Genomic DNA, 26,656 nt, shown 5'->3' on the forward strand with positions numbered 1-26,656 from the left:
GCCCGAAGGTCAACTCTGGTCTGGCTACACAGTGTTGCTCACGTTATTTCTCATCCAACACACAAAATGTTGGATGAGAAATAACGTGTATATAATGTGAATAACAGATTATTAATAATAAATAATAATCAAACACAGCATTAAAAAAAATACAATCCAATTTTACAAATCATGGATATTAACATAAGAAGCACCAGTTATTGCAACCACATTTATAGAATAAACCTATTAATTTATTGTTATACATGACATTGGACATTTTGAAAACAAAAGTAATAAATATTACAATATCGATATATGATCACTTTAGCATGTTAAAAGGTTTTTACCTGTGTAGAATAAAACAACATGATTATTAAATATTCCCTGTATTTAAATTGCAGCGATTATTCCTTGTCTTGATTCATTTTGTGACGATAAGAGGCGTCAACAAAAATAGTTTCCTACATCAAGAATTTCATCTCAATTCAGATTGAAGTGCAATCTTTTTTTTCTCACTTTTCCAACTTCCTGCGCATGGTGTGCGATCACCTGAAGAACTTGTCAATGGTGTTGTGAGGGCTCTGACCTCTGGCCTTTTTCGAGGGCAGATATGAAGGTGAGTCTCGTCTGTAGGTGATGGGCAAGCACAAACATATCATATTATTGTAAATACATTTGATGAACGGCAGAACAAATAATGACATTTGTGTGATGCATGTTCCTTACAAATGTGGTACCTTTAAAAGGGTAATACACATGTTTTCCAAAGGTCAAAGATTAGTGTCAACAAGCAATGAAGAAATGATGTGTCAAACACAATTAACATTACTTTTTGTGACACTTTGTTTTATTTGCTTTAATGTATGATAACATCATCCACAACACGCTGTCTTACCTTTTGCTTTTGCCACTACCTGCTTGCCTTGGAGGGGGAATGCTTCTATCTGTGAACATAGCCACTCAAAATTTTATTTTCTCCTCTTAGGGGAAAACAAAACAAAAAAAATCACTTTTCAAAATGACGCAAGGACCGCCATACTTGCAGCAACTCGTTAGAAACGTAGAGCATCCAATTTGTGAGATAGTATTGTTCAAGAGGAAATTGTGGTGCTCAGACTTGGTTCAATGAAAAAAAAAAAAGGTGAGAAAGCGATTTGGACAATTCCAAGGCTGGGGCAAAAAGAATCCCCACGGGGTGAAATAAGATGTCTTTTCTCTGTGGGAATCAAGACAAGAGCCTCACATAAGTGTAGCTTGCTATAAGTAAGAAGGTCATAGGCCACAGCTCCCTTACAAAGTGATGCCCGCAGTTCCTATATCAACAGGATGTATACGCTATATGTTTGCACGTTTTATCAACGAGAACAAAATAAAATAAATACAGGGCAAGATTCAAACACCTAAAGTCGTATGATTTGGATTTCACCTAAAATGTGACGAGAAACATCATGACTGATGTCACATGATATGTCTCGGCAAATACTGTGAGACAACAACTCGGTTGGTATTCTTACGAATTAATGGTGCTTTTATAAACGGGACTAGTGATGGCAAAGTGTGATGGTAACCACAGAACCAAATTGAACGTAATGTGACATTGGAATGTCAGGCTGCCCAGTATAATATGTAAATGACAGGACCTTTGTTGTGACACAACCGAGGCAACACTACTTGGAAAACACCAATTGGTGCCCCTGAAAACCTTGCGTTTGACTTTGAAGATTCCATCATCATTTTTACTGAATTTGAATGAACAAAAACTCACCTATTACATTGCTCTTTGCAATTTCAAGTGAGGGTGAGTTCCCCATCTCATGCAGCACTTCCTGGTTCAGGCAGAGGTCAACGTGGCGATTGAAAATCGCGAGGTCATTTGTGTCCTGGGTCAGGTGACACACCGGGCAGATGAGAACAGGACCTTTGTCATGATCTGACCGAGGCCGGTGTGAGGTCACTGTTCCGCTGTCACCGTTGATTAACGTGGTGGTGTGAACACAATCGTTTGTCAAGTGGTGTTGGTCCAGTCTGTTTGGCTCGACTTGTTGATTATTTTTTATTTGGTCCTCATGTGCATCAGTCCCCGGCACTTCAATTTCTTTGTAGTTGTCCTTCACATCTGCATTTGAGTTCAATATATGGAACTCTCCTTTACTGAGACACTGGTCTATATGGCTGTTGAAAACATTCAAATTGTCCGTGCTCACGTGGCTGAAACACACAGGACAGGTGAGGCAATTCAATGCTGAACTTGATGTAGATGGTCGAGCCTCAGAAGGGCAAAGGGCATCAGTTTCTGAAAGATGTGAGGCCGCACATTTTGGCCCTGTGTCCTTTTTTGGTGTCTCGGCCCTTTTATGCGCATGCTCATCTCGGAGCGTAAGCACAGATGCGCTCTGCTCATTTTCTCGCTCTTGTGAACAAACCTGAAGCTGCAGTCTCTTGGCACGGGCTCTTTGAAAGAAAGACAACTGAGGTCTGTCAACAGGGTGGTCCTCCAGTAAGCCCTTTTTCTTGATCTGCCAAGTAACTTCCTCCTTAGTCTGACATGTCTGTGCTGTGAGACTGAGACTACAAGAGGGGAGATGATCGCCTTCAAACTGTTGACGTACTTCCTGGGTGGAGCCTCGGACGTCTGCCTTTCCCGATTGGAGGAAACCAACGATGCTCTTTTGCAGTGTCTTTTTATCATCCGGGCTGACAAAGGCAGACATACGAACACCTACACAAGAAGGAGATGGATGTGTGAATAGCAATGTATGACTCCCCTGTGCACAATGAATTCTAAATGATTTCTCCTTTTTGACATTAGTATGCCGTGTATTACCTCCACCAGGGAGATTTGAGTTTTCATCAATGTATCTGATCAGATCTGATCGAGATTGGGTACTTGGGTCAAAAAGAATAATACAACATGAAATGTTGAATTCAGCACATGCAGATGCTTAATTAACAAGCATAGCCCATTAATTGAATAGGAATGGCTATAAACTGGATTTTCAAAAAACACAATTAATCCTGATATGAACCAGATCACACATTTAGCCAGCAAAACAAATGTGACCTAATTTTATCCGCTGTAATCTTTTCAGCTTGTATGTGTGTATCGTGTGAGCTCTGACAGATTTGGTATGTTGCCATTACCAGAAATTGTTTTGTCAATCAGATTTAATCCACATCTGATTCAGATTGCATGTAAAGAATGTGTGTATGTACGACTAAAAGCTACATTTTCAAATAAGATGTGATCGAGATTGCAAAGGTGACAGCGGTGTAAATTGAAAATGCTAATTTATTATGTGATATGGCACTTCATCAACAATGAATAGAATTTTCACATTTAGTAGTACCCTTCCATTAAACTAATCCCCCCCAAAAAATCAATTTTACATGTTTAGAGATTTTTTCTAAGTTGTAATTTGTTGTGCTTGTGTCGGGTCTCATCAGATTTTTTTCCCTTGGATCCAGAAAAATATTCTGACTAAAATTTCCCCCTTGTTTAGTTATTATAATCCTAGATAGCCAATCATTTAAATGTTTAAGGCGTAGCGGAGAGCTTTGCTGTCAGAGTGCTGTTGTATTGCAATGTGTAATTACCCATAAGCCTCAGTCTGAGTGGCTGTGGACTTTCATTCTCTATTTCCGTTTTAAGAAGATCTTTAGCCAAAGCAAAGATCTCATCTGCAGTGGCGATGGCACACGGTAGCGTCACTGCCCTGGTTTTCACCTCAAAGTTCACATTCTTCAGCTTCAGCGTGACGCTTTTACCCTTTGGGAGAGTTAGAACACAATTGATGGGGAATTGAGTTACACACACACTTTTACAGCAACATGTCGCTCCCTAGGAGACATTTTCAAGCACTGACAGTGGCCCCTGCTGTCTCCTTAATGGCCATCCATTTCCCAAAGCTATCAAGACTACATCAGGGCCCTGGCAGGGGGGTGATGACCATGCCAAACATCCAACTCTTCCTTTATCAATTTAATAGGTAGAAAGAATTAAAATGCTGAAGTACACATGAGTAGACACCCCCAAGAATCCATTGGATTCATTCAAATGTTCAAATAAAGAAAAGCTAATGTTAAAACAGTACTATAAAACGGTTAATCTTCCATGTCTATTGTGGTACTTCTAGCAATGTTGGCGCCATGATGTTCTCAAATAAAATCCATGTGCGATGAATGTGATGAAATGAGCCCGTCCGACAAGCAGTACCTTGAGATCTTCTTTCTTCAGGTCTTGTGCTAAATCTTCACAAAGCTCTCTGCATAAAGACAGCTGTTCATCAGGCCTGTTCAGTTCTTTAAATGTTCTGTTCATATTGACAAAGGATGGGGACAGAGTGACAAGGAGATAAGTGGATGAAATGACTCACTCATCATGCAAAATATACCTCTCTGTGCTCATGCTTTTTCTTTCTTCATTCCTGCATGAAGGAAAAGCAGGTCATTTCCTCTCCAAGCCTATTACAGTATGTTGACTTTCAGTGGGCAGCAAATGGAGTGAGAGTTTACCTCACGATGTATGTGGAGCCCAGACCAAGAGAAACCTGCATTAAGTGACGCCAGGCTGTCTCGGAAAACAACAATGACAACAACGCCATCTGCTGACCAAGATGAGCACAGCTACTGATGTCGAGAGCATTCAGCATCTTTTCGCTCACCTTCCCTATGCCCGAAACCTGCGCACAAAAAAAGAAGCACGCTGAAACGAAACCTAGTTGCAAAACAATTACACGTGCGCATATTGAAAGGATGAACACTACTCCGTTTGTGATTTTTCTGAACAATAATGCAGTGTACTTTGCGAACTGGGAGGTTCTGGATGAAGTCCATGACGGCCTCTCTGTTGGAGGCCAGCCTATACTGTCCGTTAGGCTTGTTCTTGTCGCTGCATACCTTGGCCAGCATCATATTTGGAGCAATACCTGGAGAGGGACAAAAATGAATACCAGATTCGTAAATGAACAGCTAATAAAACCCAACATCCAAAGATAACTGAGATTTGAGGAAATGAATCATCACCATGCAACTCCATAAGTGTTCTGTTTTGGTTTTTCGGGTGCCACCACATAAGGCCACCAATGATGGCAAATTAATAATGTCTACGGATGACTACAAAGCCAGAACCATCAAGTGACAGAGGAAAAGATCAGTACACTATGAGAGATGCCATTTGATTTTATTTCATCTTATTTTTCATTGGCCCCCTTCAAAGTTAAACATCAAGCAGTTTTTGGAGGTTCCGCTGTATGTCTAAGGGTTAGTTTCTTCTCACCTGCACTGGCAGTCAGCATGGTCTTCTGCTCAATGCGGAAGCGCATCTCCCTCACAGCCTCTTCAACAGAGGTACCAAAAACCTCTGTGGTTCTGCCCGTTGCATCAGCAGTTTGGGAATTTGACAAGGATTGAGAGGAACTTGGGCTGTCCTCAAACAGCACAGGGGAGAAGCCTTTCGCTTCTGATTCCTGTTGGTGTTCAGGTTGCTCTGTACATTTAAAGAAGATTTATATATCAGATGTCATATTTTGTTCATAACATATACAGTCTATATTTAGTCATGCCTATGTCAGTGCTCCAAGAGCTGTAGCGATGTGTCCGTGAGGCCTCTGGCCAACTTTTCCTCAGCTCCAGGTGCTCTGTAAAATCCAGATAGGCTTCATCCAGACTCACCGGCTGGAATTGAGGATCATAGTCTGCAAATATCTCCCTGATCTAACATAGAGACACAAAACTCATGAACCAGTGGTTTAGGCAAGGTACATGTGTTCATGACGCTGCGTGTGTGTGTCACTCTCACCTCATTGCTCACTGATTTGTATTTATCAAAGTTGCATGGAACAATAACTAAGTGAGGGCAAAGTTTTTTGGCTATGAATCCTGGCATAGCTGCCCGAACTCCATATTTCCTGGCCTGGTAGTTGGATGTGGACTGAAAAAGCACAGGTGTGAAATAAATTTAGCAAAAATAAATAAATAAATAAATAAATAAATGCATTTAAAAAATCATGACTACTGCATCTAAAAAAAAGTGTGCTTTGAATGGGGCATCATTTTTTCATACAGTTATGGTGTTGGATCTCATTTTGTTGTAGAGTGGTCATATTTTACAATACGTCGATACATGGCATAGTTGTAAAATGTGGAACTAATGCACAAGTTATGTGTTGTGGATAACAACCACCAGACACAACATGATATGCATCTGCATATTTTGAGATGAGGTGCAATGAAACTCTAAAAAAAGTGCCTAAGTAAAGATAATGTGGTTTTGTTGTGATTGATACAATCACTTAGCAGTATTTAAACTAGATGTTTGTGTTACCTTTTAACTACAAGAGATCACAAAATAATATTAATAATATGCATGCTGTTGAATTATTGCCGCTGTCAGTCAATCAATTATTTTTATAAATAAAGATTTTGTTTTGGATCTCATTGTGCAGGAAAAGCAAACAAAGTGGCCAATGAGTGGAAATGAATACATAAATATCGTTCTTTTCACTGACCAGCATGCTCATGGATCCAACAGCCATGGGCTTGTCCTTCAGGTCAGGACAGTCTCTCATCTCCACTGCAGCGTAGAAAGCATCCATGTCCACATGCACAATGATTCGGCTCAGATCACGGCTCTTCTCCAGCTCAGAGGCCGTCATCTCCACCTACCAGGAGGGCATTGATTAAAAATTAGCTGTAATGTGTTCAAATCTTTACAGTGCTTCCATTATGTTACCTGAGCTTGGGCTGTCTTTAACTGCTGTTCTGTGATATGTGCTTTTTGCGACATCATTTTCTCAATGCGCTGGTTCACCTGATGCTCTTTCTTCAGCTCATACTCATAAAACTTGGATCCCTTCAAGTGAAGGGAAAGAACAGAATTAGCGAGATGTATGATGGCAACTTACAATAGTACATCTTTTCAGGGCTATATATCACTGTCTTGGGGATAAGATATCTTCACACAAGACTAAACTGGACAAGACTGGACACAGTCTTGAAAAGCAGAAAAAAGCCACACCACCATTATAAAACATTTACACTTCACTACACATTACTTTTCTACTGTGAATTTTGACTGTGGATATTAGTGGATGGTGTTTTAAGAGTTTCACCACAAACTGAATTAGTTAAAATACCTTCGATGATTCCATGATGATCTTGTTGATTTTGGCTCTGTCAAGACCCTCCATACCAGCTTTGTTGTCATTGAGGGCCATTCTGGAGAGGTACCCCTCTCCTTTAGTAGTTGCGGTTCCATAGTCCATCCTGATGATCTGATCCGTCAAGTGGAAATAGTATTTTGTTTACTCCAACAATAACAATAACTTTCAGTTTTATAGCTAGTTATGTGGACCATCATTCAGCCAGTATTGTGTGTGTATACGACTCGTTTTAATCAGTAATTAATCGAAAGCGCAGAGATACCTCCAATATAACTGTCAAAACGTCCAACATTTTGAAAATAAGAGAGGCGCAATTCGTATTTTGCAGTACTTCCGCGGTCGTTACACATTTAACGGAAATACGGTTATTCCTTTTCCGGTGGAAATGTAATGTTCATCATTTTCACTGCGAAATCCCTTAACGTTTTGGTGGATGCATTAATTTAAAACTGAATTTTGGCTTGTGTTCGATTCGTAGATGGCGACTTCAACTTGGATTTCAACATTTTACGTATTTTAATTTTTTAATATAAGAACACAGTACATGTATGGTTGGTTCCTTAAGTACAGTCACTTCGTTTCGGTTGTTTGTCAGATTACGTTCGAAAACAATGTAATTTTGAACGGCTGTGCAGAACGCTTCTAATGCTGACATACAACGTCACATTCATGTGGACTTTTAGGAGTTACGTTGACGTGAATTTTGCATGTTTACGAAGCGTCTACCATGGTCAATGGGATAAATTAGAGCACTGTACTGTATTGATGAAATGTAATTTACCAACGTGTGTCTCAAATAGTAGCTTTAGTAATGTTCACAAAGTAGGACGTTTAAAAAGTGACTGCAGTTGATACATTAACAACGTTTGTGTTTTATTTGTTGTGTTTATTTTAGTGCTTCGGGATTGATTCGGATAATTTTTCTTCACATCACTTGATTTCAACCATATCAAAGCATATTTTATCATAAAACTAAACAGTACATCGCAACGAAATCACGTACGCAAATTTTACTACATTGTTTTGAAAGACACCGTGTTTAGACTTCCGCTACATATCCAGGCTAGCTTGCCGCTTGTCTTTTTCAGGTACACAGTCGAGCGTGGCTGCGGCTCCTCCCCCTCGCAAGCTAGTAGAGTCGTCCGCTGTTGCTAACAAAACCAGGGATATAAAGCAGCAATGCGGCCTCTTTCATCGTCATTTGTAGCTTCTTAGGTTAGGTAACGTAACGGCAGTAACGCTGTGGCTTTCATCGACCTTTCTCTCGGTAACAATTCGGTTGCAGGCGGCACAGTCACAAGTTACGAGTCAAGTTAACATTTGACAGCTAACCGTTGACGCTAACTAGCTTGTGACAGTCCTCGTCGACGTCATTTTCAAAACAAATCTTGCCAAAGCGAGTGGTCGAGGTTGGATTGTCACCATTCTCCACAAGTGTTGTTTTTTTGTTTCCTCATTTCCTTCAACGTTAACAGGCAAATAACGCCATACTGCTGACCGGGGACTAAGTTTGTATCTTAGAGCAAGCAGGTTCTGCTGCTTTCGTGAGCTTTATTAAGTTGGTGTTGAGCTAGAGTGCTCAGTTGATTAGAAAAAAGACAAGTTCTTCGGAATATTGGATTTTAAATGTCCGAAAAGAGCTCAGCGTCCGGTTCAGACGAAGATGTGGAAGAATCCTCAGAACAAGTGGAGTTCGGAGGCGTGGTGAGCAAGGTGATGTATATATTTTTTCAATAAATTAGATTTTACATGTACGTTCGTCGTGCTTGCAGACTGTAAGGATATTAACGTAGCTTGTTTGATTATAGTGGACCAATTACATACACGGATGGCAGGATCGATGGGTCGAGTTGAAGAACAACACTTTGAGCTACTACAAGTCAGAGGATGAACGGGAATATGGCTGCAGGGGCTCTTTGTGCCTCAGTAAGGCTGTCATCACAGTAAGTATGCTCGAGGTGAAATAAGGAACTTAGTCAAGTGTGTAGTCAAGCTAGAAAGCAGAATAAGGGAATAAATAAAACAATGGGTCACTGCTCCAGGCGAAGCCCCTGTTTTGGTCTAGTCACCAGCATGGAGTTGTCACGCCTTAATCCATTTCTGAAGATAGAGGGGTAAAGATCAACTTGTTCAGATTTGATGAACATGCAGGATAGTAAGATGTCAATCACATGCTCCTTATTGTAATGTAAGCTTTGACTACAGTACTCTTTACACCCTGTCCATATTACTTCGCGATGCCCTTACATTTTTTGTTGTCAGATAAGCTACAATCCCACACCCTGGTTAAATATTTGCAGTTTTTTTTTTCATGAACATACCACCACCCTGCACAGAAGCCAAACAATTGGTCTTAACTGTGTTTTGGGCAATACAATTAAATGGCCCACAATATGAACATGTTTGTTGTTTTGTTGACCTGACTACTGTTAATAGGTTCCTGTAGGATTTTTAAGAGTGTTTTTTTTTTCCTGCACACACTGCCTGCCTAGTAAGCCGTGCGCTTCTCAAACACGTGTTGTTGCTGTCACATATGTCACCCGGAATATAGCAACAAGCCTCCGCTTTTATTACTTAAATCACACTGACACTCATTAGGTGCAAAGTGACATCAAACTGTCTTATGGAATTACATAAAAACAGCAAACATACTGGTAGATAAAGTTTTTTTTACCTATTCCCACTACAAGTATAATAATAATATGGACAGTGAGGTATTATGAAACAGTGGCATGGCTTACAATACACCGAGTAACTTTGATGTTGACAGATGTACACATTTTTATGATTCTTCTGTACTTTGCTTGAAATACAAATATTAACGGATATTTTTGTCTGTTGCTATCAAGTGTAGTTTAGACTTTTCTTGACCCTGTGTGACTAAGCCCAGCTCCACGAACTATTAGGATACCGCAATCTCGTAGTGTACACAAGACACGAGTGGAGCTTAGCTGTGCAGTGGCGTTGTCTCAAGAGGAATGAGAATGTCCAGCTAGATTAAAAGATGTATAAAGTGCACTATAAAAGCAGGGTTTAATGGGCCGTGTCGGATAAAACTCAAGTTAGATCTTTAGAACCTGAAATGGCCTCACGGCTGGATACACTAGAGGTTACTACCGTGCCCCACCGCCAGCGGACAGATCATATATTTCGACCTGCTGCAAATGGATATTTATGGGTTCCTGTTACAGCAGGATTAGATTAAGAAATACTCAGGTTCAGGGTTTCTGTTTTGTGTGCGCGACTGTTTGTGCAAAAAAAAAAAAAGGCACGTGTCCCGATTGAGCAAATCTAGTTAAACGTGGACAGCGTGAGGTCGTGTCAGCTGACGGCCATGTCAGCCGAGGAGAATCCAGTCTACTGCGTCTGATTTCACATCGGGAGCCTCTGCGGGGCGCATCTATCGCCTGGCGAGTGCAACGGTCAAATTCCAATCTCAGACGAAACGGTGGAAGTCTGTTCACGTTTTCAGTTGGGTGCCTTGTCTGCTTGGTGTCTGGAGAGGGGTGGGGCACATTGCAGGAAGGTGGAGTGAAAATAGTTGAAGGATTTGGGCTGAATGTAGGAGGTGAGGTTGTGAAGACCCCGCGGTCAAGCAAAGCCAAGCTCCAAGATTCTCTGTCGTTGTTATTTAAAGTTGTGTTCACTGAATAACACATCAGGTTCTCATCAACATTCTTGTTTATTGTTCAGTGAAAGGGAAAAAAATTGAATCCACATGTCATTGCTAGGCAGCCATTGTCATAACAGACAACTTTGAATACATCATAGCAGGCCTTTATGTGATCATTCCTCAACCGGTAGCATTAGCAGACGCTTTACGTTTATGGTCTTTGGTGCCACTAAATATTTGGTTCTTTCCTCATCTTTTTTTTTTTTTTGCATCTGTCCCTGCAGCCCCATGAATTTGACGAGTGTCGATTTGACATCAGTGTTAACGACAGCGTGTGGTACCTCCGAGCTGAAGATCCCAAGCACAGACTCCAGTGGATTGAGTCCATTGAGCTGCACAAGGTTAGTGGACATAGAGGTGCCCTCCTCGCATTTTCTCCAATTTTCTTCTGCTCCAGGCCATCTATGCAGCTGTATTTCGTTGTCTTAAACTTCATATAACCACTTGCTCATGTGTTAGACTCACCATAAATGAGATGCAGAATATAATAACCGGTTAAGGATTGTAATGTTCACATGATGGATTTTGTTTTTGTATTAACTCTTTCACTGCCCGATTAAAAGAAAAAAAAAAGGAATCTAACCATGGACTGCTACGAGCGTATATATTAATTTAATATATTTCTCAGATCTGTAGGCACGTCTCATAGTTTTATACTTTTATATTTTGTTTTCAGAAACCCTCTTTAGGCTTTGTCTTGTTTTTGTTCTTTTGGCGTGAACACAAAAGCAGACAAAATTTGAGTCAAAAGTCACCGTTCTGCTTGGCATATTTCTTTTCACAAAAATCCTGTTTTCTCTGCTTTTTGGTCAAAAACCAACCCATATTCTATGGCTGATTACCAACACAAAAGAATGAAAAAAACTGGAAATGAAAAAAGCTGGAAAGAGGTTTTGTTTAGTTTTGGGGTTTTTTTCTAGTAGAAAGAGTCACACGGCGTCTTTTTTTCTCTGCAAATTTGGTGCATATATTGTCACAGAATACACATATTTTGCGAGCTTTTATGGATCAGTCAAAATTCTCAAAAACCATCGACAATATTGGAAGTTTCGCCTTAAAAACGCCTGGCAGTGACTGATTGATCTTTGTTGGCTTTGATTGTGCAGTGTTCTTTCTCCTTGTACTTCCTGATCTTCCAAATCCTTGACGGTAAATTGTTGTCCGTTGATTGGCTGCGTTTCAAGCATCATGATTGTGACGCCCTGCGAAAACGATTCATGCTTCAGATCCTCCTTGCGTTTTTAGAGCCTTTTCATCAGGATGTCAGCAGAGGGGCATTGACGAAAAGCAGAGCAGTCATCTCCCAGCCATGTTAGCATCACAAATGTATAGAATAGATGGTAGTTCTATATGTCTGCAGACTCATACTCTTATTACTCATAATCTAGCCGGGCCCTGGCTGTCCAATTAATCATTGAGAAGGGTGTGGCGGACAGATGCTTGCTTGCATTGACACTCCTTGTTTCTGTCTTTCCCTTTCCTTTGGAATGTGAGCAATGCGAATGTGTGCAAGATGGGGGTATCCCGCATCACTGGAGGCTCGGCAGCTGCTCTCTTAACAGTTTAGTTTGCCAACATCTATGTTGTAAAGTATGTTGCCATCGCTAACCAGGGATGAGTTTAACCGTCCTTGGGTCCCTTAAAAGGTACTTTATGAATCATCATCTTTAAATATGTGGTGTGTTGTGGGTGTGTGAAAGGTTATTTTTAATTGGCAATTAAGTTTTCTTCCCACAGGCTGAGATCTTTCTGAAACTGTACTCTCAGATAACATTGCAGTTTCATTTTATGTGCCTGAAACCTAATTGAAAATACAGTAACCATGTACAGTATACCTTTTGTCTTTTAACGTGCATATATCCTCTCAAGGATTTGAGAAAAAGCAAAAAATGGAACACATTTGAGATGTTTAGTACTCTGTGAGCAACAGCAAGGTAATGTTTTTACACTGAAGCCGTTTTCAAAGCAATCTTTGTATATCTTGACATTATTCCAGATGCACAAATGATCTATACAAAATTGCACTGCAATGTAAGTTGTGAATCACAGCTCCTGGTGATAAGAACTACTGTCAGTGATAAAATGCATCTGACATGGAAAGAATTTGCTTCTTTGTTGTGTTTTGTCGATTTTTATTTTTATGCAGAGCACAGATTGCAGTCTAATTTGCATTTTGAAAATTTTATGTCGATATAACACTACTTTGTGTCTCAATGTGCGCCAAAAATGGTATTGCTTCAAATAATGAAGTCGTTGCAATCTTTAATCGCATGAGAACACATGTGGTTCTCTTTTGCACACCTAAGCCAATGCCTGTAAAATAAAAAGCCAAGTAAATATGTAAAAGTGATGTTAATTTTGTGAATTCACCTCAGGTCAGCTTCACTTACTTGTTAGTTAAAAAAAAAAAGAAGAAAATGGTTGTGCGGTAGCCGACACTGCTGCTAACTTTTTGTATGGCAGCTGAGTGTGACTGCCGGCAGGTCTTTGGTCCATTAGTGGGAGTGTGTGAGTATTCCTGGGTTGTGTTTGAACTGTGCCCTGCAATAACCCCAGTAAATCATTACCTGCAGGTTGTGATGAGTGAGCCTGTCTTCACTGCCGCTCGCTGGACAAAACAATGCTTGCATCAGACTTCGGTAGACGGTCCTAATTGCTTCATCTTAAAAATACAATTGCAGCAAATATTAGTGTCTTATTTTACATTCCATTTTGTAGCAGCATGATTTCACTTTTAATTTTTTATTCTTTTAAGCATTTGTTCACTTGTCAAAATTAGGCAAGAATTTGTCTCGGTCGTGTGAAAGGTGTTGCAAAATGTAACGACTCTGTGCTCTTCTTGTTAAATAATACATTTTTAAGCTCTTGTTCTCACAGCGATCCAAATCAAAAGGGACACATAAAACTCCTCATCAGACCGTTCCATTTTATTGTGCCTCAAGGGGTGGACAGTACCCTTTTTAATTTTATTATTATTGTTAATATTTATTTTTATTTTGAAACCACCACTGCTTCAGGATGCCAGCTATCACAGATGTTTTTTGAAGTTTTGGATTAGAGCTATTATCAGAACAAGCACAGACAAAAAGAGTGAAACAAGTAAAGCAGAAGAAGCTCTTAAATATTGCCTGCCCGGCCTCTCTCTCTCTCTCTCTGCCTGACTTAAGTAGGCTGCATCCATCGCCCACCCATGATACATTTTACTCCCCAAACAGCACCAGACGGCTCTCATTTTCCTCTTGCAAATGGAGTTCCTCCCTGGCTTGCGCTCATGCACTCACGCATTCACTGGGCCAGCACTGGATGCTGCACATACAGCTGGGCAGGATGAAAAGGTTTCCCACATCAGGGTGTGTGGTCTTCTCTGAGTGGACTGTGTGCATGCGAGTGTGGCTGCATTCAAACTGACTAAAAAGCTGGGCTGCTTCATCTCCTGAGAAATTCTTCATTTCAGACTCATCTCCGTCTCTGCTGAAACAAAGCAATTTCCGCCCTGCTGCCTGCTGTGTTGATGCTGTCTCTATTTAACAAGCTCGGCTGATCCTATTGCTTTTCTTCCTGGTCGCCGCCGCTTCCTCTTGCTTCTTGAGGTGTGTCCGGGGTAACTGGAGTACTGGACCGGAGCATCTCTAAACTGTCAGAACAAACTGGGGTGCGTGTGTGGACGAAAAGTCTGGGCCATGTTGGGGCTAGCCAGCTGTCACGACTGCAGCAGTGTCCTGCTCTGCTTTTGCTGCTGGAATGGTCGAATGGTGGGCTCATTTCATGCTGGCATGCGGTCCTTTTATTCTTGACAGAACTCTTGAATTTTGTGCTGTTATTCTGCATGTCTTCATCCTTACTGTTGTGGAGCCAATTATCTATAGAAAAGCATCTATGTTGTTGTTGTCCCTGTTATCCCTTAAGGAAGTAGCTCTGAGCATTTTTCTCACTCCCAGTGTAATTTCAAATGTTTTGCGTGTTACCTTAATTTGGCACGTTACCCTCAAAGGTAATGTTGCTGTGCAGGTATGAGTTGCTTCTTTTTTTTGTATATTCTTCCCATAACCAATACTTTGCATGGGTTTCTTTTTTAAATCTCAAGTAACTTTTCAGGTTGTAACAAAAAAAAAGCTGCATGTTCTGATTGAAACAACAGCAGGCTTTCAGCCCTTTAACATGTGATTAATGCATTTAGAGCAATTCCAACACTTCCACTTACAAACCTCAATGCATTACGCTTCAGATTTTAGATTACAAGTCAAATTTATCAATTGTATTTTCTGTGTGCATAACTGCAGATTGTGAAAAAAATGTCATCAACAACTTAGAACGCTATATTTTTTGTGTAAATAATCAAGACGATCACTATGGCAACTCTGCGGTGTGTTTTTTACTTGGTGTCAATTGCTCCTCACTCAATGCATGCTTGTGCAGGATGTGTCACGACATTTCTATTTGCATATTGCAGTCAGTGGCATCATGTGGGATGGAGGCATTGGCATCCCGTTGGGGATATCTGGTTCCAGATTTAAAAGAGATGTTATGTATTCTTTTCATGGTTTAAGATAGTTCTCAGGTGTCCTAATAACATTTCAGTGACTTGCTTTTGTCAGTAATACTCAAGGATCAAGAATTACATGTACTTAATACACCTTCATTTTTCTCTTGCTTATCAGTTTAGTTAAAGAATCTCAAACATTTTTAATTTAATTTTTAATTTTAACGAGACTCCTCGTTTGGTCATTCTTTTCCCTCCTCATTGGTAGCTTAAGTTGAGATGTCTTCTTTTAGGACACTGGAGGCATTATTTTCACATGGCAAGACTGGTGCTGCTAGGTTTGTGCATATTTGTCATTCCCATTGTTTCTCTAGTGTTTGGCTGTGTAGGTGGAGGTCCTGCTCTTGTCCAGCTCAGCATTGCTCAGTCCTGCTGACTGCTAAAACTGTTCCACCCTCACTCTCTGACTTCTTTGTGTAAGCTGCAGACTTTGGAAACGCATCACTTCATGTGTCCAATCTCTCTTCCTCTGCCTTCCCCACAGGTCTGACTGTTTTTTTCTCAATTTGTAATTCTACTATCCCCTGCCTCCTTGTTGCTTTCTCTCCCTTTCCACAGGCGGAGTCTGGGTATGGCTCAGAATCTAGTCTGAGGCGTCATGGCTCCATGTTGTCTCTCACCTCAGCAGCCAGTGCCGTGTCTGCCACATCCACATCCTCTTTCAAGGTAGGTACATGCATGCTCCATCAGGCGGTTAGAAATTACGCAATGCTCTGAAACCTAAAATGGTGTCGTCTTGTTCAGAAGGGACACAGGCTGTGTGAGAAATTAGCAGAAATGGAGACCTTCCGGGACATTCTTTGCAGACAAGTGGACACGCTGCAGAAATATTTTGACTCCTGCGCTGATGCGGTCTCCAAAGATGAGTTTCACAGGGACAGAGGTAACCCGTGGCATTCAGGGATCATTTCAGTTTATCTTGGTCCCATTTTCATTATGTTTCCAAAAATGACACTTAGACTTGACATTGCAATGGAATCGACAATAAAAGAGCTGCTGGCAAGAAGAAAAAGAAAACTAAAATGATTACCAACATGCAGAGCAGTTTGTTGTGTCGGTCTCCGAATCTTGTGTAACACTGCGCATTTTTCCAAGTCAATACTGGAATTTTGTACTAATTACCTTGTTGGTCCCAATAGTGGAGGAGGATGAAGATGACTTCCCTGCAGCCTCAAGGCCAGACGGTGAATGTTGTTACAATAACGGAAGCAAAGAAAAACGTTAGTGCCCTTTAATATAACCGGCTGCGTGACTTTAATCATAAAAGTTCACCCAGTCAAGTTGTGTGGGAGCTGTCACATTGTCTTATTTCTTTTGTTGTTGTTGTATTTGTTTTTTGATTGCCTGTGTCAGTGTTCGCCCCGGCTAGTCCCAAAGGCATCAATGGCATAGACTTCAAGGGAGAAGCCATCACCTTCAAGGCCACCACGGCAGGCATCCTGTCCACTTTGTCACATTGCATTGAGCTGATGGTCAAACGTGAGGACAGCTGGCAGAAAAGGTTGGACAAGGTACTGATGCACAGCACAGAAGTCTACAGTCAAAACGCTTTATCATTCAATTCCATTGGATGCGTTTCGACTCTCGTGAGGATAATAAAGTGGTTCAGATAATGGATGGATGCAAAGTTTATTAAAGCATCTAGGGCTGTTCTTTACTTTTAGTAATGCTTTGAGGAAGTTCCTTTTCTGCTAGGTCCATTACAACAAGAACAGAATTGTTGTGCCTGGCTCATTCGAGTCCAACAGCATTGACTGCTGATTGCGCAACATTTCCCACACTCCAAAGTCTTGTAAAAAGCATTGGCAAACAAGAAGAAGCTCTTCTAACTGTTTTACTTGATTGTCACTTCCTGCAGATGGACCTAAGGTGTCCCAATATTTTTGTGGACGCATGGTAAGAGTCTGCATTGGCGCACCATTTCCTGAATGGGCGTTTCAGCAGACATTGCTAAGTAAAGGTGTGAAACACTTGTCACCTGTCATTGGCCTTTGCGTTCAGGTGATAAAACTGTGACGTAACACCTCCGGGCCTTGACATGATTTGAAGACATGAAGCTGGAACATGTCAATGGTTCGCGAGTAGGACTTTCAAAAAAAATCTCACATTTACCCAAAACTTCAAGTACAATGCAAGCCCTCAGTTAGCATCAAACCAGCAGTGTGAACGGTGGGCCGATAAGAAACACGTTCGTTGACTGTGTGTGTGTGTGCGTGTGTGTGTGTGTGTGTTTGTGTTTGTGTGTGCGTTAGTAAAGGAATGCTCTTTGCTCTTGATCGACTGTGCTCAGGTTGTCAAACCAGTTCCTGTGCAATGGCTTGCTGCCCAACCCTAAAGAGTAGAAGCCGAGAAAGAGATCGGAGTATCTTCGACTGCTCAAGTGAAACAAACTAAAATTTGATCTAAATGTTGTTTTAATTGTGAGATTTAGCTGCCATTGGGTGAAATGGAGGAGAGTAAATTAGCCAAGGACGGCCATACGAGAAACCAAATTGGAAAAATGACTTCTCGGACGTCTTGGTTAAATGTGTGGAAACCACAGCGGCGGTCAGAGGTGCTCAAGTACCAGACGCAACACTGGATACCTTTACAAACCTGCAGCCTCTTCTTCAAAGTAGGTCGAACTTGCAAGTTTGGTTTGTAGCGAGTGGTGACACCTTCCAACAAACAGACTTTGTGTTTTTATGGCGGCTCAGTCTGGTTTGCGGAGTGCTTGATGGCGGCTATAGCTGCTTGCGTTATTTTTTTGGTCTAAAAGGTGAACTCCTTTTACAGTACAGTTGTTTGGCCCAGCTGGGGTAACAGTAGATGTATGAGCCTCTTTAGTTGCTCACTTTATTTGTGTAAAAGCAGAAGAAATCATTTGACTCGTTTGTCAGGTTCCTGTGTTCTCAAAGCGCCAACTCAGACAGTATTGTGATGTCTGTCGAGGGTCATTGTAGCGTGGTGTCGCTTTCACACGTTTGCCCAAAGTCTGTTAGTTTGCCTCTGACATGGACTTGAACAAGAGCTTTAAAGCTTCAGTATGGAGCTACCACCTTGAAGTTTATATTAAACTGTGCATTCATGATTTTTGTGCCATTGTTCAGATAATTAAAAAAAAGGTTTAAAGTTTCATTAACTCATTCAGTACCAGCCAATTCTGTAGCACGTCTGAAAAGACATTTAAAAACGTCTTTGTGAGTGAATGAGTTTTGAAAATGAAAATATACCAGTACTCATCAACCACAATTTGGTGTACCTCGATTCTTTTTTTTTTTTAAATGTTTTACAACTAACTTTATTTAATTAGGTCAGATTAATTAATATAAAAGATCATATACATACTTGCTGGCTACGCTAGGAAAAGATCCAAAATAAAGCAATACGCAACGGCCATAGTTCAGTTCTCAGGCGACACCGTCTGAAACGTTAGCATGTCCAAAGGGAGAAATTAAGCAGATCTGAATTGATATTGTTGGATGCGCAGAATAATGTTTGACAGCAGCGTTTGCTTCTGATCAGCGCCACGTACTTGAATACTCTGTGATATTGTCAACGCGGTGAGGATGGGGACATATTTTTTTGCGTATCACATACAGAGGTCTGCACAAAAAGCTACCGGTAAGTCTAATTTAGCAATTGGCGATGAAGTGCTGTCCCCAAAACGGAAAACAAGGGTTCATGTGTACTTTGTGGTTTGCAATCATTTTCCTAGAATCAGGTTTCAAAGTGCAACCACCCCCCGGCTCTGCCCCTAGTTGTCATGGTAACAAAACCTCTACTTTCTATTGAGGGGTGTCAGACCGAGGCACCCTCAAATTTGCTCACCTCAGCAAGGCAAGGATTAATATCTGTATCATGTTCACATGAGTTGGAAGGAAAAAAAAGACATTTTTGTCCACGTATCGCTCACTTCTACACACACTTTGTTTTGTTCTGTTTTCAGGAGCTGGAAAAAAGGAGGAGGGTAGAAGATGCCTACAAGTCTGCTGTGCATGAACTGAAGAAAAAGTCACACTATGGAGGCCCGGACTATGAGGCGAGATGGAATTACATAAACCCTGTTGGTGTATGTTTCTTATACACAAACCACATTACTGATTGTTGGCTGACCAACTGATTTCAGGAGGGGCCCAACAGTTTGATCAATGAGGATGAGTTCTTCGATGCGGTTGAAGCTGCGCTTGACAGACAAGACAAGATAGAAGAGCAGGTGTGTTGTTGGTCCGCGTCACCCCTTTCGATGACACATGAGCGACACCCGCCTTTGAGCCAGTCTTACTTCATGCCGTACTCACCTTTCTGTCTTTGCTGCCGTTCGTTTATTTTATACATCAAAGAGAAGGGAATATTTCCCCCGCTGCATTCCCCTTCTCCACTGTTGAGGTGGCCTTTACAAGACACCCGGCTCCTCGAGCACACAAATTCTCAATTCAACATATTTTGTAAAATATTTATATTTGTAGAATGTAATCATGTGCAACCGTGCATTTCGTGCACAATTTACTTTATGAAGCTGCTCCAGTGTGTGCCCGCTGTTGTTGACTTGCCCTGTCCACCACGTTGATGTTTCAAATCTGAATATTTTTCAACCAAAATGTCTTACTGTTGTCACTCATGCTCCTCAGTGCCAGTCTGAAAAGGTCCGGCTCCCTCGACTGACTCCCGTTCCTCCCGGTGACGTCTACTCAAGCATCAGCACACACAGATTCGCTACCAAGGTTCGACATCCACTCATCCTCATCTTGTCCCATGCCTTTAAAGTGCCTCCCTCACTTACAGTATGCTCTTGTCTTGATGTGGCCACCATTTAGCCTAAATTATCGATAACTTTTTTTCCTATGCAAGCAGCTAATGATTGGTTCCCTTGGCTTTCTGCTTTTGGTGCTTCACTCTCTTTGTTATTCCTTTTCTCTTTCTAATATCTCCTTGCTGCACAGGCACGTAGTCATTGCTCTTCCCTGTCCTCTCTCGAGCTAGTCAGTGCTTCAGATGACATTCACAGATTCAGCACTCAGGTAATTTGGAGGGTCCTTGCATGTGCAAGGGCACGTACACTCAGTAGTCTAAGAGAGCATGAGCAGAAAGCTCTACTTAACCTCCCTTTCCTGGAATGATAAATCTATCTGCACAACATGACCTCATTCCAATCAGGAGAAAAATCGAGAATGACCGTCTGACCTAGGAAACTGTAGTTCCTGTGCTCTTACTGCTCAGTTTGTATGCAAATGCTTTGGCAAACACGGCTCATTGCGGACTTGGTGAATGTTGAACCTTCAACAGGTTCAAGTGTTGAGTCATTTTTTTCCCAATAACTCGATGTGCATAATATTGTGATATTTAGTTCCTGCCCACCGACTCTGTTTGCTCGACAAATTCCCGACACCACTGCGATAACATTCCAGCTACTGGGTTCCAGCCACACTGTTTACTGAACACTACTGCAAACCTAAAACTTTTCACGGTAACAAAAGAAGCTGTGAGTTAGCATAAAATATTGTTTCAAGTCAATATACTTTGGCAACATTATTTTATTGTCTGTGATCCCACAGACAGTATTACTTCGACAGGAAATTCTTTTTTTTCTTTTCAAAATGTTTTTTTTTTTAAAACGAAAACTAATTTTAGTTTCAGCCTAACAAGAAATGTGAATCAAAATGGCTGCAATTATGAATCCTCTTGTCTCCAAGGTGGAGGAGATGGTGCAGAATCATATGACGTACTCGCTTCAGGATGTGGGCGGAGATGCCAACTGGCAGCTGGTCATCGAGGAAGGAGAGATGAAGGTGAGAAGTTCCGTGGGAGTCGTCTCTTTGTTTACGTGAGAAGTCATGCGCAGCCATAATGCACACAACAATGTCTAAACTAGTGACATAAGGATTTTATTGAAAAATCAATTAATTGTAAAGGTTGTTAGATGATGCAGATGATGTATTTGCTCTAAGTAGTGTACCGAAACTCGTGACATTTGTGTGTATAAAATATACAGGGTACAAATAAACACGAAAGGAAGAGGCTCACCGCCATTTTAGGCTTTCCACCAAGTCAACACACAAATATAAAGCCGTATGTCAAACGCAAATACTTGCCTTGAAACCCTTTTTTGGATGGCTAACCATTGCTTGATATGACTACAACATTGAAGGGTTAATCTTGAAGGGTTTTATTGAAACGAATGCACATCGGAATCAGTGTTGTGCTGTGGCTCACAGTGCTCGGGTAAGCTTTGAAGCACTTTTTGACAGAGACCAGGTATCGGGCCGACGCTGTCTGTTTTTCAAGGTATTGGTACTTGTCAAGGATGCCAGTACGACACGCCGATATGTAAGGCACAAAATCAATACATCTGGCATCGAGTAAGTGCTGTACTGCAACCTTTTTGACACACCAGCAAATCATTGTGTGTGTGAAAAAGGTCTCTGTTCACTATTATCCGTCATTGTATTAGATGAAATTTTAGGTGTCCACACAAAGGACAACAAACATTGTGACAAAAACAAAACAACTCTTGAAGATATCATGAAGGATCATAGTTTGTGGTATATGGTTATGTTTATTAAACTGTTAATATAGACTCTGATTGGCTCGCACCCCGCCTATCACCCAAAGTCAAATGGACATTTTTGGGCTCAGTGCCCATATGCTGTACCTACTTCCACCCCATCCTGTAAATGATATTTAGCCTGTGTGTTGCAATATTTCCCAGGTGTACAGGAGAGAAGTGGAAGAGAACGGGATCGTTTTGGATCCCCTCAAAGCGACGCATGCTGTCAAAGGGGTGACGGGACACGAGGTGTGTCACTACTTCTGGGACACTGCAGTGCGTTTGGACTGGGAGAGTAAGTTCAAGTCAACACTATTTGTTCTGTTCAAGTCACTCCATGCATGATTCTCAACTGTTCGTCTCTTCTTTAGCCACCATTGAAAACTTTAACGTGGTCGAAACACTCTCCGACAACGCCATCATCGTTTATCAGACACACAAGGTAAACCTGACCGCTTTCGAGTCGTTCCACTTCCTGTCTGTCCATATATTTTCCGCAATTCACCCTCATTCTGACGTTGACTGCCTGTGGTGGCGCCGTAGAGGGTGTGGCCAGCCTCTCAGAGAGACGTGCTCTACCTGTCAGCCATTAGGAAGATTCTGGCAACCAATGAAAATGATCCTGACACCTGGTTGGTGTGCAACTTCTCTGTGGACCACGAAAATGCGGCTGTAAGTTGACAGTACTGTACACCAGTGCAGCTGTTCCCATCATCAACTAGTGTAAAAGCTTTGCTTGAAGAGTTGAATCCAAAGTAGGTTATTTGTTAATAAAAAAAAAAACACATCCTTAAACTTTTTGGCTCAAGAGCGAAATTTGGATTTTAAAACTGACCAATGGGCCAGGCCATTCGAAAATAAGGTTCATAAATGGAAATGAAATGTGCCGTTGTTTACATTACCAGACTAATTTTATTTTTTATTTTTTTCTGTATTTTACTCCTGGTCCTTTTTTCCCCCTTTTTTGATACAGCACAAATGGTCAGTAGTACATATTTAACCATTTATTTTTCAGTTCTTGCTTTGATTTTGGAACGTCCCAGAATTTTTTTAAATAAAATACCGGTATGTCCCTAAAAAATATATGAAGGAGATCTCTCCCCTTTCCAGCCCTTGTGCCTCTACCGACTTTTTATTGTACTGTAATTTCAATTCGAAAATTCTCGAATTGCCTTTTTTTTTCTTCAATTTGGCACACAACAGGAGGGTTAATCACTGAACCAATTTTAGGAAGAAACGGGTAGGCTGAGCAAATAAGTCTTGATGTTATAAATGCATGGAACAGGTTTTGTCACATTTTGAAACAAAAGTTCTATTTTCAAAAGTTCTAAGTGCTTTTTAAACGCCTTCAATTTTACTCAAGGATATAATAGTTTGATATTTTTCATTGTAGTTTTCAGTTCTCTGCCTTTTTTTAACATTTCAGTTTTCATTAGTTTTTAGTTTTAGAGAAGTTGTTTTTTTATTGCTAGCATTTGTTTTAGTTTGTTTTTAAATATACATATGGAAATATTTGAGTTCATTGTTAAAAAAAAAGTAACACAGTAGGGTAGACTAAAGTAACAACAATTCCCAAACGACTGTTGCAATTTCCTCCTTCTGTACATTTATAATAAACCGTAAAAGCTCATGATGAAATTAATTGCCAAAGATGACGACAAAGGATATTTTCGCTGTTTGTTAGTTTTCTAAGCATAAAAAAAAATTAATGATTTTTATTTAATTTTCACCAGAAATTGAAAACACTTGCGTAACTGTTTTCAATTTGTTGTTTTGTTGATTTTCATGACTATACTTACCTTGGGCGAACATGGTTCAGGTGGTCATGCTGTTGTCTCCCAAGGTTGTTAGTTTGATGCCCAGCCCTTGTGACCATGTCAAAGTGTCCTTGAGCAAGATACTGAGCGGCCAGTTGCTCCTGACATTGCCGCATCAGTAGATGAATGAGCAGTTGATGTGAAGCATTTTTAAGAGCCTCGTACATGGAAAAACACTAGACAAGTGAAAGTTTGATTTGATTTCATCCATATGCAAAGACAATGACTCTCCCTGAGGATAGAAAGTATCAAGTAAACTAGTTGAATAACACTAACAGTGCCTTATTTAATGTTTAATATTGGTGTGTCTTTTCAGCCTTCCAATCGCTGCGTTCGAGCCAAAATCAACGTTGCCATGATCTGTCAAACACTAGTCAGTCCACCAGAGGGCGATAAAGAGATCAGCAGGGACAACATCCTGTGTAAAATCACCTATGTGGCCAATGGTGAGAGCCCATCTCTGCATGCAGAATTTCTCTCTCCTTTATATATTTGTCATTTTGGGTGGAGATATATGTACATATACATATGCTGTGCGTGTTTACTGATGCCGGCGTTTCTGTTTGCTCACAGTAAATCCCGGTGGTTGGGCGCCAGCCTCGGTGCTCAGAGCTGTCGCTAAGAGAGAATATCCCAAGTTCCTCAAACGTTTCACCTCTTATGTCCAGGAGAAGACTTTGGGGAAGGCCATTCTGTTTTGAGAGGTAACACCCCTGCGTACGTACAAAACTGCATTACAATCTATACTTCCTCATATGTTGGCCGCTGTTTAGTTAGGACAAGGGTTTCGCTTGCTTAGTAAAACATTTAACCGACCTCATAGTACTTACCATTAATATAGTGTTGCCACACTTACCTTGAAAAAGTAACTTAGTTGCTTACAGATGACTTGCTTTAAACAGTCATTCAATCAATAATGATTACTTGATTTACAAGTAACTAACTCCGATTACAAGTTAACACAGTAGCGTCTAAGAACCTTTCTCAGACTGTCTTGTTGTCACATGAGGCCAATTCGCCGACAAGCTTCATCACGCAGCAGTGCAGCAGGGAAGACCGACGCAGGGGATGCAAGGACTAATACTGATTGTATAAATCTGCAAGGGATGTCACACCCTGGCCTCATTTGCTATCTATCCTGTTGTCCATTGCTAGCAATGGTGGAAGTCGGTCGCCAAACAAACAACAGAGACGGCGGTCGCCCTGTAGAGATGGCTGTATTTATGGCACTCGTTCCCTTTGCTCATTAAACTCAACTACATACTGTATCCTCGATGTTCGCTCCTACACAGCCGCGGAACGTTTTGAACCCACAATTGTGTAATTTCCTTTTACAGCCCGCTTGAGCACGCTAACCTCAAATGGCTGACAAATCTTCAATTTGAGGGAAGATTTGGACAGTTTTACTCATCAATTTTGTTCTTCGTTGTGTTGACTTCGATCTTTCTTCAGGAGGTAAAGGCAGATCCTTCGAAAGACGACAGCATGCGACACGTGTCCCGCCCAGGACGACCAAGGACCCCCTTAAACACGAGAGACTGCTTGTGTGGCTTGAGTCCATCAGTATTTGTCCTTCTAGCTTAACATCCGTGGGTCCTTTTATACGTAAGGTTTCCTCCTCAGTGGTTTTCAAATGATTGTTATTCATGTTTGTGCTTATTTTGTAGATTGTTTTGTACATTTCTTATGATTACGTACTTGTTGTCTTTTGGGGCTAACCAATAGCATTGACGCTACTTGTTTGCTGCTGCTAAATAGAGGTGAGTGAGTGAGTAAATGAGTGAGTGAGTGTTTTTCGCTTTCCGCCCTTCTGTTGACAACCCAGCCCGCGGTCCGATGGAGGGCGAGCACCTGAAGCTTTTTTTTGACCGTGTTTCTCTCCGAAATCTTTATATTTGTACGGCTTTTCCGGAGAGCAACCCGTGGGACACGACGTATTGTACGGACAAACCACACACGTAGTTTACCAAAGTGACAAATGTGAATTGACTGTTAAAACGCTTGAATTAGATGTCTCATTGACAACAGATGCTATGTCGCAGCTTACCAGCTCGCACCTGGTGGCCAGTTTGGTTGCCATATGGTTGCCGTAGTGGCTCATGGTGTAAAGATTCCTCTCTTTAATCAAGAGTTAAGTAGGTTTCTTGATTTTTAACGCGTCCCCAGCGACTTGTAGTCAGCCTAAGAAATGTCGGAATCAGTTATTTTTGTCTTCGTGCACATTGAGTATATCACTTTGCCTCAAACTTAGCATTCCAGCGCTACTATTTCATTTCGTGTGGCACACTACAGTGTACAGTGACTGATAATGATTAATTACGCCCGGGGATGCCTTCGACACCAGCAAGATTCTGGTCATTACTATACAACCACCACATGTGCATTTATCAACAGTGACGGCAAGTGAGTGAGTTTTTGTGTGGTTGGGGGTGCGGATGGGAGGTTCAGCATTTCACATCATGATCATACCTCAACATTCAAAACAACTCTGGGTTGTTTTGCATTTGTTAATGTTGTCATGAAATTTTTTTTTTTTTAAATCTTGTTGGGGCAATTGCCCTCGAGTTGGCAGATGTTAAGAAGGATTTTGGATGACTAATTTATAAGATCTACGCACCATGTCCGCCGAAGAATATAGCTATTGTTTTTAATTTTGATAACGTGTCACTAATCCACACACTTTGTATCTGTGTAAGTTGTACATCAGAAGTGTTATTATTTGCACTAAATGTAACGCAAGTTGACAATGTCATGTAAATTAAAATTGCTACACAACAGAATTGTGCTGCAGCATGTCCATTTTTTGTCAGCTGCCCCTTAAGGACTGATGAGTAGCCAATAGCTCACTCGTGATGGGACATTGTGATTGACTAGAAACGTAGAAATGATAGTTTCAAAATTTAGACAGCGGCAAAACCTTACAGAAGTAAAGGAGGCATGTTGATATTTACCTGATTT

General features: G+C 41.0%; 2 protein-coding genes across 6 annotated transcripts; one reads left to right on the forward strand and one right to left on the reverse strand.

Moving 5' to 3' along the window:
* Positions 1 to 222: 222 nt before the first annotated feature.
* polk (polymerase (DNA directed) kappa) lies at positions 223 to 7,507 on the reverse strand. Of its 2 annotated transcripts, XM_052068424.1 has the most exons (14): positions 7,116 to 7,507; positions 6,713 to 6,832; positions 6,489 to 6,641; positions 5,780 to 5,911; positions 5,544 to 5,694; positions 5,258 to 5,467; positions 4,783 to 4,907; positions 4,495 to 4,661; positions 4,374 to 4,406; positions 4,196 to 4,292; positions 3,577 to 3,748; positions 1,748 to 2,701; positions 878 to 926; positions 223 to 609 (listed from the first exon to the last, which is right to left on the reverse strand). In XM_052068424.1, exons 1-14 carry the CDS (start codon positions 7,242 to 7,244, stop codon positions 528 to 530), a joined length of 2,574 nt encoding a protein of 857 aa, XP_051924384.1. In that variant the 5' UTR covers positions 7,245 to 7,507; the 3' UTR covers positions 223 to 527. The 2 variants fall into 2 exon arrangements, with proteins under 2 accessions (XP_051924384.1, XP_051924385.1); XM_052068425.1 differs by lacking the exon at positions 5,780 to 5,911.
* A 714-nt stretch (positions 7,508 to 8,221) lies between these two features.
* On the forward strand, positions 8,222 to 26,478 carry LOC127602365 (ceramide transfer protein-like). Of its 4 annotated transcripts, none has more exons than XM_052068428.1 (18): positions 8,222 to 8,855; positions 8,951 to 9,085; positions 11,040 to 11,156; positions 15,914 to 16,021; positions 16,100 to 16,238; positions 16,495 to 16,575; positions 16,709 to 16,866; positions 19,284 to 19,376; positions 19,464 to 19,550; positions 19,966 to 20,058; positions 20,278 to 20,355; positions 21,028 to 21,123; positions 22,044 to 22,176; positions 22,253 to 22,323; positions 22,425 to 22,553; positions 24,015 to 24,144; positions 24,272 to 24,415; positions 25,151 to 26,478. In XM_052068428.1, the coding sequence occupies exons 1-17, from the start codon at positions 8,769 to 8,771 to the stop codon at positions 24,397 to 24,399; spliced, it is 1,863 nt and encodes a 620-aa protein (XP_051924388.1). In that variant the 5' UTR covers positions 8,222 to 8,768; the 3' UTR covers positions 24,400 to 24,415; positions 25,151 to 26,478. The 4 variants fall into 4 exon arrangements, with proteins under 4 accessions (XP_051924388.1, XP_051924386.1, XP_051924389.1 ...); XM_052068426.1 differs by having other exon boundaries at positions 8,223 to 8,855; positions 24,272 to 24,402; XM_052068429.1 differs by lacking the exon at positions 20,278 to 20,355 and having other exon boundaries at positions 8,224 to 8,855; positions 24,272 to 24,402.
* Positions 26,479 to 26,656: the final 178 nt, after the last annotated feature.

Source organism: Hippocampus zosterae, chromosome 6 (genome assembly GCF_025434085.1).
Source record: "Hippocampus zosterae strain Florida chromosome 6, ASM2543408v3, whole genome shotgun sequence".
NCBI classification, from domain to species: Eukaryota; Metazoa; Chordata; class Actinopteri; order Syngnathiformes; family Syngnathidae; genus Hippocampus; species Hippocampus zosterae.

What these genes read in the sequence shown, in the direction of transcription:
- polk (XM_052068424.1), bottom strand. Translation starts at nt 7,244, where the DNA reads ATGGACTATGGAACCGCAACTACTAAAGGAGAGGGGTACCTCTCCAGA. An exon ending in TCATCATGGAATCATCGAAG is followed by an intron (nt 6,833 to 7,115) that starts GTATTTTAACTA and finishes CTTCACTTGAAG; the next exon opens with GGATCCAAGTTTTATGAGTA. An exon ending in GGTAGTGGCAAAAGCAAAAG is followed by an intron (nt 610 to 877) that starts GTAAGACAGCGT and finishes CATCACCTACAG; the next exon opens with ACGAGACTCACCTTCATATC.
- LOC127602365 (XM_052068428.1), top strand. Translation starts at nt 8,769, where the DNA reads ATGTCCGAAAAGAGCTCAGCGTCCGGTTCAGACGAAGATGTGGAAGAA. An exon ending in CATCCACATCCTCTTTCAAG is followed by an intron (nt 16,022 to 16,099) that starts GTAGGTACATGC and finishes CGTCTTGTTCAG; the next exon opens with AAGGGACACAGGCTGTGTGA. An exon ending in CACACAGATTCGCTACCAAG is followed by an intron (nt 20,059 to 20,277) that starts GTTCGACATCCA and finishes CTTGCTGCACAG; the next exon opens with GCACGTAGTCATTGCTCTTC.